We start from the raw sequence: 12,669 nt of genomic DNA, 5'->3' as shown, positions 1-12,669 counted from the left end.
GAGGAGGCAGGAGAGAGACCCAGTGAACCGCGAAGTCCAGCCGCTCAATACTTGTCAAACGTTATTATTACGATTGGTGGTGTTGCTTGTTACTACTGTTATTAGTGCAGCTGCTGGCAATAATAGGCGGTGCTCAAGGCAGTCAGAAAGGCCAGGGCAGCCAGCCTCCCCTTGGTGCCGAAAAGCGCGTTTCCCTGGCCCGGCGGGGATGCGCGCGGCCCCTGCGCCCCCAGCGCCCCCCGCGCCCCCCGGCTGCTCAGCCGCCGCCCCACCGCCCCCCGGGCCGATTCCCTGGGCGCGCGCGCCCCCTGCCGGCGGCCGGTCTCGGGTGCAGCCTCCGGACTGTATATAAAGGCAGCGTGGCGCGCAGGACCTGGCCGAGTGCGCGAGCGGAGCCGGCGCACGGGGACAGCACTGTGCCGCCTGAGGTCTCTGAGCGGCTCGCCATGGCTGGCCCGCAGCAGCAGCCCCCTTACCTGCACCTGGCCGAGCTGACGGCGTCCCAGTTCCTGGAAATCTGGAAGCACTTTGACGCAGACGGTCAGTAAAGCTCCCAACTTCTGTACCCATTCGCCCCCAGGGGACCTGCGGCGGAGGGGAAGGGCACATTGCTGATGCTGGTAGGCGTACGTTTGCCCCAGGGGGTGTGTTGGCCACAAAGCCTGCTGAGGTCGGGATCTCGAGTTTGGGAGACGTCCTGCTGCGCTGGTGACAACTGTCAGTAACTTTTCTTCCCTGACATAGACGACAGAGAGCCCACTGGCTTTTGCAGCCTCATTCTGGGCAAGTTGGAGCTTTCCCAGAGAGGAGGCCTGAGCCGGCAAGGCTCATGATTCCCCCTGCCATCTTACCTGCCCCGCCTTTCTCTTCAAGGTAATATCCTGCCTTCAGCTGCTGCAGCCACAGGTCTCAAAAACCCACTCCTTTCTTTCCTCAGGTTCCCCTTCTGTTGAATACCAGGTTAGCTGCTGCCACTGTGCTGGGGCCTGGGGAAAGCTGGGGGATCTTGTCAGGAAATCCTTGGCCTCCCCAGACCTGTTTGCTGGGAGTAGGGGTGGAGAGTGGCATCAGGGCCCTGCACACCCCCGCTTGGGCTTCCTTTGCCCGTTTTCCATCCCCTGTGGGCATGCGGGTCCCACCCACAGCAGCAGCAAGTATGGTGGGGACTAGATTGGGGTACCAGCCTGACAGATTCCCTCATGGTGATCATCCTAGGTGCTTGGGTGACTCCATCTCTGGGTGGGAGGAGGCACGATCTTAAATGCCTCAGTGACCAACCCTCTGCTCTGTGTGGTCTTGACATTGACTCACTCAAAAATCGAGGGCTAGACTGAATGGCCTTTGGAGTTGGCTCCCAGAGCAAGGATTCCAAGAGTCTGTGATGGTCTGACACAGGCATAAAGAGAGAGCCCCCTTTAGAGGCTTCTGACAGAGCTGGAGACTTTTTTCTCCACCACTCCAAAACAAATGAAGTGATCTGATTTCCCTCTCTGAGGTCCTGGCCGGGGTGGGCATCGAGAATGTTCTGGTGTCTCAGACTGTTGGCGGGGTGTTGGCTCAGGGTGTTTCTCCTGGGATGGAGAGTGAGGGGGATGGGAACCAGAGGGAGGATCAGGTGGGGCTCACTCTCTTCTGACCTTCTCCCGTCCTCACTTCGCTAGGGTGGCCGAGAAGGTGGCCAAGCAGAGTGCTTGGGGAGGCAGGGGTTAATGTCTGGGGACACTAATGAGTGAAGTTTTGTTCCCTTGGAACCAACTGAGAAAGCTGGGGGGGGGGAGGGGGCGTGCAGAGGACTGGGCATGTGACACCTGAATTAGGACCGTGACCTGCCTGTGAATTAATGAAGGAGGTGGGTAGATTGTTGAATCTGTAAAATGGGGCTAAGGAGGGGTTGTATTTCCAATCCTGGCTCATGCCGTGAAACTCCCTTGGGGAAAAGGGCTGAAGAAGATTGCAGCTCTTAGTATTCCAGATGACATGCATATTCCCCAAGGATGCTCCTGCCAGTTTATCTGCACCAGAGACTTGCGTGATTCAAGGAAAGTTACCAAGTGGCCAAGGTTATACCACCGGCCTCCTGCCAGATGAGTCAGCTGTAAACAGGACTCAGTTCTACTTTCCCCCTGTTCTCATGGGGACAACCAATAGCACTCTCAATAATCATGCAAATCCTCACATTTATCTGAGACTTTGTACTTTTCAAAACACAGTCACACCTTGAGTCCTGCACTGTGAGGCTGCTGGGCAGATCCTGACTCTCCTTGGGCAGATGGAGAAACAGACACCAGGAGTGACTTCTCCGAGGTTGTGTAGCAAGGTAGCGGTGGGGCCAGTCACTAGCCAGCACCTGTTGCCCCTCTCTGGTTTCTGGCACCTGCTTTCCCTCCACTCCCCGCAGAAGAGCCCCCAACCCGGCTCAGAGGTGATGGGCAGTCCCTTTAATCCCAAAAAGGAGTCCTTGGCTGGGCTAGAGCAGAGCTAGGCTAGAACTAAACCTAAGAGTCTTTAAAGACACCCAAAGCCTTTGTACCTCTGGCTCCTTCCTGCTCCGATGTGAAAGGGGAGCTAAATATGTGCTTCTTGCTTCCTTGTCCACCAGGCATCCCATTGCCCTCTCTGGTCACAGCCTCTGGGAAATCCCAAGGAGGGAACATGGACCTAACAGAGAAGGAAGGCAAGAAGATGAAAATGCCAGAGATGACACAGGGATGATATAGGAGAATGAGGATACAGCTGAATTGGAATTCCATGAAGGGACCCAGAATTAGGCTTTGGGCGCCTTGCTCTGTACCTTCCCCACCCTTCCCCTCCCAAACCCCCAAAGGCTGCCGGGAGCTCACCATCTCTCCCCTGAGGCACTCTCTGCCCTATCTGGGTCTCCTTCTAACTAACTGGGGCTTCTGTTTTCATCTGGGTTTCTTCCCAACTCTAACAGTGCCCCTACCACTTGCAAACTTAAGGAGCCTTGGGAGGACTCCCCTTTGCAGCCCACTGCGTCCCTGGAGTGAGCTCCCTGGAGCCCAGAGTCACAGCCACCAGGGAGAGGGAGCCGCCGCCCCACCCCTCCTGGACTCCTGTAATAAACAGAGACCAGGAGATCATAGGAGAAGCTGGATCTGGAGGAGAGTGGGGATGGGGGCGGGGGCTCTGACCCTAACTCAGCCCATTTCTTAACTGAGAGGAGGAGTGGTCATCTTGGTGTCTGTGTCTGAAGAGTTAGGTTATTTTCAAAATTATTAGTAGCCTTGCAGTGGAGAAAGGAAGGAGCAGGTGTTTGGAGAGGGAGAAATTGGGACTCAGAGAGGCAAAGTTCTTTTCACAAGATCACACAGCAAAGTGGGAAGGTGGAGGACCCCGAATCCTGTCTCCTAGTCCCCAGTACCACCCCTGACTCTTCCCCAGTGGTCAGCCAAGGGTGGTGCGTTTGGGAGGGTTCCAATGTCATGCCTCAAAGGCAGAGGTGGGGAGGAGGCAGCCCAGCCCACCCTGTGAGCCGGGCAGGGGCTGGGCTCTTCCCTCCATGTTCTGAGTGACCCTCACAAGGCCTTCCGTGTCTGAGTCCACTGTCCTATTGTTCCCTAGTCCCTTTTTTGTCAGGAACTATCTCACTGTGCAAAACCCAGGCAGCTGAGGGAATGCCCAGCTCAGAGCTCCCTCTGGCCTCTCTGTGGGGTTCTGACCACATGGGCCACCAGCTCCTCTTCTGCTGACAACCAGTAGGAGGGCCGTGAGGACCGAGCTGTGGCTCAGAAGAGAAACGCCCTAGCCTCGGCTAGCCCTTTGGAAGCAACTGACAGTGTAGGGGTAAGATGGGTCTCTCCCAGAGCCAGCGAATGTTCGAGGGACCAAGCAGGGAATCCACTCACTGCAAGAATCCATCCTACGTAGATATACTCCTACATGTGCAAAAGGTTGTATGACCGAGGGGTCTATACCAAGTTCTTTGGAATACTGAAAATTTGGGGAAAAGATGTGCCTCGCTAGGGAACAGAAAAATAAATTGTGCTCATCTTTACAGTAGGATACTATGCAACCAAGGAGAACAGGGTGGAGCTTTTGTACTGACATGGGAAAACGTCAAAAATGTATTATCAGGATTTAAGAAAGTTGTACAGAACACTATTATAGTGTGGGCCCATTTTTATTATTAATGAAGCATGTATGCTGGAAAATGGTAGAATATAACGTAATAACAGTGGTTCTCTCTGCCGAGTGGATTAAGTAAAATTCAAAGACGTTTTCTTTTACTTTCTAAGTTAATTTCTACAGTGTTTGAAAATTTTACAAGAGCATGTGTTTTTCTTATGTAATCAGCAAGACAATGAAGATATAAAAAGAAAATAATTTTATGGATACCTCCCCCTCTTCCCAAAAGAGACATATATATCTATCTATCTACCTAGCTGCAGGTGTGGGAATGTGCCTAGACTCTTCTGGGTGTGTGTCTGCCTCCAGATGGTCTTGGGGATGCGGAGAGCCTCTCCCAGGGACTGAGCCTTGTTCCTCATCTGTGTGGGCCCCCAGGACTTTGCAAATTAGTGACAGGACCACAAAGAGCTGAGGAAGGCCCTGCCCTGCCTTCCCTCCTCTGTCGTCCTACACCTGATGGTAGTAACAGAAGTGTCCTCCAAACTCACCTGGCACGGCGGACACAGAGCCCAGGCAGGCTCTCCCAGTGCTGGCTTCTGTCCCTGGTGTGGGGAGGAAGAGGAGAGCTAAGCGACAGCGCCTCTCAGAGGTGGGGAGAGGCCTGGGCGGCTTGCCCTGGGACACTAAATGAAGGCTCTCGGGATACCAGGAGGAAGACATACCCAAACAGGGTTACAAAATATCTGGTATATATTAAGTATTTACACAAATACTGCAGTGTTTACCATGCAATATAACTGTGCTATTCATAAGCTAATTACAGAGTTTATAAAAACGATTGCTTCTTGGCGCATTCAAGGCTGGGCGGTGGCGGGTCTGGTCCGGGGAGTCAAGGTCAGAGTTGTCTGAGGGAGGATGTCTTTCAACCCTGACGCTGCATCTCTGTGAGATCTTTCTCATTTGGGCATGATGTCAGGATTTGGGGGACTTTAGGAGCAGCCTCCTAGGACTGAGTTGCTCTACCCAGCCTCTGCTTTCACCCCCCAAATCCCCACTTGTTTCGCTGCCCGCGCCTTTGGCGTGGAGTGTCCACAGTGTGCCAGCCCTGCGCTGGGCACCCTCTGCGCGGATCTCATGCCCCAGCGCCCTGCCTCCTGGAGGGAGATTGCGCCAGCCAGTGGAGGCAGCTATGTCTGAGGAGAGCTGGGTTCCCCCGGGGAGGTGCCATGGGGACGTGTTTTCGCAAACAAGCCCTTCAGCCTGCCTCGCCCGGGCAGCCACCCGCCCCGCGATGGCACATCCCTGCCCTGCTGGCCTTGTTTATCCCCTCCAGACTTCAGGGGTTTCACTAGCTGAGCCCCTAGGGAGGGTTTCCAGGGCTCAGGAGACCCTCGGGGAAATCGCCTCCAGTACCCAGGGAGTTGGCATTAATAGAGCAGACGTGAGGCTCTCCAACACAGCGCCTCTCCCGTGCTGGCTCTGGCCGTCCTCCTGGCCAGTTGCATCATGCACCCGCCTTTGCCCAGCCAGTCCCATCTGAGGCCTCTGGCCCCCGCCCTCTCCCCCTGCTCTTTGGCTCTCTGCTGTCTCCCCTCCTCTCTCGCCCAATCTGCCCCATCCTTCTGGCCTCCCCCATGCCTGGGAATCGGCCCAGCATCGGGCTGCCAGCTGTCCACAGGTTCAAGGGACCCAGCCCAGCTCCAGAGCCACTGTTCCAGAAGCAGCACAACCTAGAAACACAGATTAAAAGTCATGAATGCACACTCATCCAGTGGCTGTTTGCACTGGGTTTTTCCTCCCCGGGAACCACTGGGAGAAGCGTGTGCATGTGTGTGTGCATGTGTGTATGACTGACAAAGAGAGAAACCAAGACAAAGACAGATATGAACAGAGGTTGTCCCAGGGATGAATAGCAGGAAATCAGGCTAGTCCAGGCCCTCTGTTAGCTGAGTGACTGTATGTCCTTCCCCCTTGAACTCCTCTCTGACACGGGGTGGAGAGTGTCCGTCTGCTTACCTGGCAGAGTACTGAACACCAGATGGGGCGGGGAATGGAAAGCTCTTGGTAAATGGTGTGCACCATGCAAAGTAATATTAACCTTGGGGCAGAGCCTGAAGACGCCAATTTCCTGCCTTAAAGGGTGGCATTTGACTTTCCCAGAGGGTGCTCAGACTAGAGGGTAGAGCGCTGTTTGCTTTGCCATAAACTGGAACTCCGGACAGACAGCCAAGTGGCCTGGCCTCGCGAACACTTTCTTGTGCACCTTAAAGGAAGTCTGAACCTGCGTCACTCCGCTCCCGGATTCTCGCTAACACTTACACCTGAAATTTACACAACGTTATAGGTCAATAGGACCACAATAAAATAGTTTAAAAAACAAACAAACAAACACAGCTTTCTGGCCTCACTCCCAAAGACTCTGATTCAGTAGGACTAGTGTGCGGCTGGGGGATTGGCATTTCCAACAGCCTCCCGGGCGCTGCAGCTGCTGGTTCAGACCACGCTTTGAGCAGTGCTGGTCTAGGCTCCTCTAGTCTTTAGAGGGGCTGTCACTTGTTAAGATGAGACCCAGATCTACCATCTCAGGGCTCACGCCAGCCCCCCACCTCAACCTGGAATGGAAAGCCAAAGGCGTGTGATTTCTAAGAAGAAGATGCTAACCTTGCTAGCTTCAAAGACAAGTGTCTTTGAGCCATTTCTGGCTTTTATTTTTAATCAACTTTTTTTTTTTTAAACTAATAGACTTTTTCAGAACAGTTTTAGGTTTACAGAAAATTGAGCAGAAGTGTGTTCCCATATACCCCTCTCCCTCACTCAGCTTCCCCTATTATTAGCATCTTGTGTGAGTGTGGTGCATTTGTTACGACTGACGAACCAATGGTGATACAGTCTTATTAACTAAAGTTCATAATTGGCATTGGGGTTCACTCTTTTTTTTTTTTTGAGGAAGATTAGCCCTGAGCTAACTACTGCCAATCCTCCTCTTTTTGCTGAAGAAGACTGGCCCTAAGCTAACATCCATGCCCATCTTCCTCTACTTTATACGTGGGACGCCTACCACAGCATGGCTTTTGCCAAGCGGTGCCATGTCCGCACCTGGGATCCGAACCGGGGAACCCCGGGCCGCCAAGAAGCAGAACATGCAAACTTAACCCCTGCGCCACCGGGCCGGCCCCAGGGTTCACTCTTGGTGTAGCACAGTTCCGTGGTTTTAACAAATGCATAGTGTCATATCTCCATCATTACAGTAGCATACAGAATAGTTCCCCCACCCTAAACATGCCCTGTGCTCCTTTCTCCCCCAACCCCCACCCCTGGCAACGATTGACAAAAAATAGGAAATAGACGAAGATTTGTAATCCATAGGATTGGGTGTTAATTTTAGACTTTCTAAATCCTTTCCTCCTTCATCCCTTTCTTCACACCTTTGGATCTGAGCCCCTAAGAGTTTCTCCACTAGAGAACATTCTAAAGGAGTGGTTCTCAAATGTCTATGTTCCTACATTGTTAAAATGCAGATTCTGGTTCAGCAGGTGTGGGCTGGGGCCTGGGATGCTGCATTTCTACAAGCTCCCGGGTGATTCCAACGCTACTGTTCCACAGACCACACTTTGAACAGCAGGCCCACGTTCACAGACTGACTAAATTAGAACCTCCATTTAATAAGCTCCCCAGGTAATTGCTGCCCACCTTAAAATTGAAGACATGCTGCTCTAAAGATGTTCTTATCGCTGACTGTACGTTAGAATCCCCTGGAGAGCTTTGAAAATATGCCCACAAGAATTCCCCGCCCCGTCAATTAAATCAAAAGTGCTGAGGGTGAGGCCCAAGCAGTGGTGTTGTTTTAAAAGCTCCCCAGGTGACCCTAATAAGCAGCCTGGGCTGCAAACTGGTGCTCCAAAGATAGCAGTCCTGCTGGAACTCTGGGCCGAAGGGTTTTCACCTATGGAATTGTTCAGAAGACCTTAGGAGCACAGAGTATAAAAATGATGCTTTCCATTTATGTGAGATTTTACATTTTCCAGAACGCTTTTGCAGCATTACTAGGTACGGCTGTCACAATGGCTCTATGAAGTAGAAAGGGCATAAACAGTTATACTCATTTTAGAGATAAAGAAATTGAGGTTCAGAGAGATTAACTTGTTCAACGTCGCATGGACAGTCACAGAGCTGGTGGTAGAATTATACCTCTTACTCAGGTTCCTCTTACCTGGTCAACTTTTAGAAAATCTGTGCACACAGATCTCAGGGCCCCTTACAACTGTGGGGCAGAGCATCTTTTGGTCAAGGCTTTCCAAGTGTCTGTGATCAGTTTAATTGTAAAGAAGTGTTGTCTCACTTTAAATTTGGGGAGAGCAAGGCACAGTGGTGGTGAAGAATGGCAGTGAGAGAGAATAAGGAAGGATGCAGGGTCCTTGGCTCCCACCCAGCCCCCTCTCCCTAATGTTCACTGGGTGTGGTTTGATAAGGAGGTAAGGAGTGATGGTTGCCATGGTAACCACATCTTCACTGATGCTCATCCACGTGAGATTTGCTTGGCGGCCAGTCACCCCACCTCCCTGTATGAGGGTCATGGAAACAGCTCTATCCATGCTGAAGTCCTCCCTCAAAGGACGTCAGCCAACCTGTCCTCTACCCCAGCCAGGGACAATAGATGCATCCTGGGTGATGGATGGGGAGTAGCTCAGAGGGAAACCAAGTAGCCAAGGCCTTTCCCCCAGTGATGGAGGATGCCCCTTCTGGGCCCCGTAGCCCCTGCCTGCCTACCTGATCTTTGCTCCTGACCCTCTGCCTTCACCTGGTTGGTTTCAGCCATTCTTGTCTGGCTGCCTCTCCCCAGGAGACCATCGAATGCTCTGGAGGAACAGGCTCACGTCTAGGACTTGGCTATTGCTCCCTCAGCTCCAGGTACAAAGTTGAACTGTTGTTCAGTTAAAAAAATAAAGACTTGTCAAATTGAACCACTTGTCTGTCCCTTTGTTGGGGCAGGGGACAGAGAGGGAGGTGGTGTTGGAATTCCTGGCATGGCAGGCTCAAGGACACGCCACTGCCTAGCACCCAGCCAGCACAAAGCAGATGCTCAGTAAATGCTGAGTGAATGAATGGAGCCTAGATCAGGAATTAGGACTCCCCAGTTCTGGTCCTGCCTCGCTGTGTGATCCTGAGCAAGTTGCTTACCTTCTCTGTGCCTCAGTTTCTTCTGTCACAAGGAGAGAATTCTACTGTGCAATGTTGTGATCCTGTGTGTCCGAAAGGATTGTGACCACTTGGAGGACAGGAGCTGGCTCTTACACATCGTCATATCTCCCATGGCAACCCACATGGGGCCTTACACATAGTGAGGCCTCAAATTATCTGCCAAAGAAAAGAAAGAAGGTGAAAGTGCTTTGAAAAATTAAAAGTGTTATATTTGTGAGGAGGTATTGATGTTTGGAAGTATCCACACTTTCCTGCTGGGCAAGGCATTGGCTGATCGTCTGGTTCTTGAGGTTGTTAAACCACCTTGAACCTTTCTAGAACAAGGTGAAGTAAAAATAAATACATTTATTCTTTGTAAGTTTCAGAGAAACCCCGAGGAAAAGGTGGGTCCCATAGGTCTGCCCTTTTCTACTTTTCCTCTTTCAGTTCAGATTGCTCGATGGGGCTTGGCTGCATGCTGGCCTTGCCTGCTTTGCCCTCCCTCTGCATCTCCAAACCATCCCAGCCTGAAGCAAGCAGCCCAAGGCCAACATGTTCCCTGGTGTGGGCAGCAGGCAGAAACACCCGCCGTGGTGGTAATGACCGCTGGCATTTTTGAGGCTCACTACGGGCCAGCGCTTTATGTGTGTTATCATCGCTGCATTTAATCTTCACTGCAGCTGTATGAAGAAGACATTATCATTATCCCCATTTTATAGGCGAAGAAACTGAAGTTCAGAGAGGTGACATCCCAGAGCGAATCCGTGAGTGATAAAAGCAGGGGAAGAACCAGGTGTTGCTGCCCCGACAAGAAGGGCCAGTAATCTGCGGACACCCTGCACTGCAGTGAAGGAGCTGGAGAAGAAATGGCAGGGCAGCCCCGTGCAAAGCAGGCCCAACAGCGATGGTTAGGGGGGACTGTCTTCAGAGCTGAGTGGCAGCTGCTCTTTGAAACACATCCTGCTGCGCTGTCGGGCTGGCCGCCCAAGTTCATTGCAGCCGCCTCCTGATACAGTCACGAAACAGACACACACGCACTCATCACGTGTCAGCCCAGGCCTGGCTCGGGGCCCACCTCTGAGCCTCCGCTTCATGGAATCCCAATGCGTGCTCACAGTACGAGCTCCAAGCCCCCGCTCCAACCCCAGCCTCGGGCTTCCGGAAGCTGCACCTGGGCCCAGAGCTGAGCTCAGCCTCCTGCCTAAGAAATGGCAGAATAGCCAGATACCGCAAGGAGTGACCAGGGAGAGAAAAATCACTCGTTTCTTCAGCTAGGGGGCAAGATCAACTACATGACTGCCTTTTGGCCTGGAAACCTCTTCCCACCAGCACCCGCCAACTCCACCTAGCCTTGCAAGCCCTTAGGCACACACTGTGAAACTCCAACTCTCCCAAGAAGCTTTGCAGAACATCCTAGAAGAAATTTGACCACTCTAGCTTAGGGCCAAAAAAAAGATCTCAAGTCTTGCCCCTATTACAAGCACATCTTTTGCTTGCAGACAAGAATACCTAGTAATTCATCTCAAGTGATTCTCTTCATACAGTATTTATTGTGGCATCTTCTCCACGAGAGGGCACCTCTAAGGTTATTTATTCGGAATCTAAATTCTTAGGGGGAGAGGCTGGGACTCACACATACCCCGCCCTCACACCCCCTCAGCCCCCCAGGGCCAGGGTAAATACTTCTTTTTTATTTTCTTTGTTTAGTTTGTAATTCCATTTGCCCTCGAAGCAAGCCACGGTCTCCCCTTCCTGTTCAAGTTGAAGGTTGTCTGTGGGAACCTTGCTCAATGCTTTAGATCAGATTTAGAACCTCACTTTAGGCCAGTGGTTTCCAAACCCTGCTGTACATGGAAATCACCTGGGGAGCTTTAAAAATAAATCACGATGCTTAGTTCACACCCCAAACCAATTACGTCAGAATGTCTGGGCGTGGGAGCCAGACATCCATATTTTTTAAAGATCCCAGGATGGTCTGGTTTGCCGCAGTGTGGGGAGCCTTGCCTGAGGCCTGTCTGACCTCCCACCCACAAATGCCTCCTCCCGCCACAGCAGAGACCAGTGACTGTGGCGGTGGACTCAGTTCAGCCTGGTCTCTAGGCCAGCTGGGTTCAAGGGTTGAGAACCTCAAGGACCTCTCACTTTTCATGTTATCTTGCAAGTTTGGCATTGCCTTTGGGCTCTGGTCCTATAACTGCACTTTTCACCCAGGTTCGTTCCCATCTTAGAGGCAGGTTTGTTTAATTGAACTCAAATTATAGCAACTTTTACGGTGCACTTGTAATGGGCTGGGTTTTACGTACAAAATCCCCGTTTAATTAAAGTAACCCATTTTGCAGATGAGACGGGTTAAATAACTTTCCCAAAGTCGTTCAGCGGGTGACTGCAGCAGAACCAGGGTTTGTCTGCCTCCACCGACCTCAGAGTCCCGCCTTCGTTACCGTGTCATGGGTTGCCTCCCCTGTGCTTCGTCCCTGTGACCCACTCTCTCGGGTGCCCCACCCGTGGGATAGATGCCCTGCCCTCCTCTTTCCACCCCTCCCTTCCGTGTCAGTTTCTTGGAGCTGCCGTGACAAACTACCAGATACTGGGTGGGCTTAAAACAACAGAAATTTATTCTCTCACAGTTCTAGAGGCCGGAAGGCCAAGGTGTTGGCAGGATTGGTTCCAGGCTCTGAGGGGCAACGTGTTCCGTGTCTTCGTCCTGGCTCCTAGTGGTTGCCAGCAATCCATGGCGCTCCTTAGCTTGGAGATGTGTCACTCCAATCTCTGCCTCTGTCTTCACATGGCCTTCTTCCCTGTGTATCTCTCTGTGTCTTCAAATGGCCTTCTTATAAGGACACCAGTCGTTGGATTTAGGGCCCACCCTAATCTAGTGTGACCTCATCTTAACTAATTACATCTGCAAAGACCCTATTTCCAAATAAGGTCACATTCTGAGGTTCTAGGTGAACGTGGATTTTGGGGGGACATTCTTCAACTCAGTGTACCCTCCTACCCCAGACCCCCAAGTTCTGCCTCTGACCCCATTCACCTGTTGTCCAGGGTCTGCCACCTGCTGACAAGCCTTGATGCTGATGACCTGTTGTCCCCTGTCAGATCCCCAGCTCCCACTGCTCGCCCAGCTGGCGAAGGACAGCTCCCAGCTCCTGCCCACCTCTGCCAGCATGGCCCAGATGCTGGTCCCTGCCAGTGTTCTCTGACTACCACATGTATACCCCAAAGACACACCGTTATTGACCTCGGATCTCTACAGTTGCAAATGCCCTGAGGGCAGGACCTACATCCCTAACAGTCCAGGGCTGGCCCTGACACCTGCTTGTTGACCAGTGAGGAGAAGGTGTTCTCCATGGAGCGCCTGACTCCCCGCCCCCCACCATCCATCTTACTATTTAGCTCTGA

The 12,669-nt window shown here is 52.2% G+C and overlaps 1 protein-coding gene across 1 annotated transcript in view; it reads left to right on the top strand.

Annotated features, from left to right (window-relative positions):
* The first annotated feature begins 335 nt into the window (after positions 1-335).
* The window catches only part of CALB2 (calbindin 2), a 29,381-nt gene continuing 17,047 nt past the window's right edge, over positions 336-12,669 (top strand). Inside the window, exon 1 of the mRNA XM_014840832.3 lies at positions 336-540. Coding sequence (XP_014696318.1) covers positions 447-540 — 94 coding nt within the window. The 5' untranslated portion in view covers positions 336-446. The remainder of the gene's footprint in view (positions 541-12,669) is intronic.

Source organism: Equus asinus, chromosome 28 (assembly GCF_041296235.1).
Source record: "Equus asinus isolate D_3611 breed Donkey chromosome 28, EquAss-T2T_v2, whole genome shotgun sequence".
Classification (NCBI taxonomy): Eukaryota; Metazoa; Chordata; class Mammalia; order Perissodactyla; family Equidae; genus Equus; species Equus asinus.
This window is presented reverse-complemented; position numbering and strand designations above follow the sequence as displayed.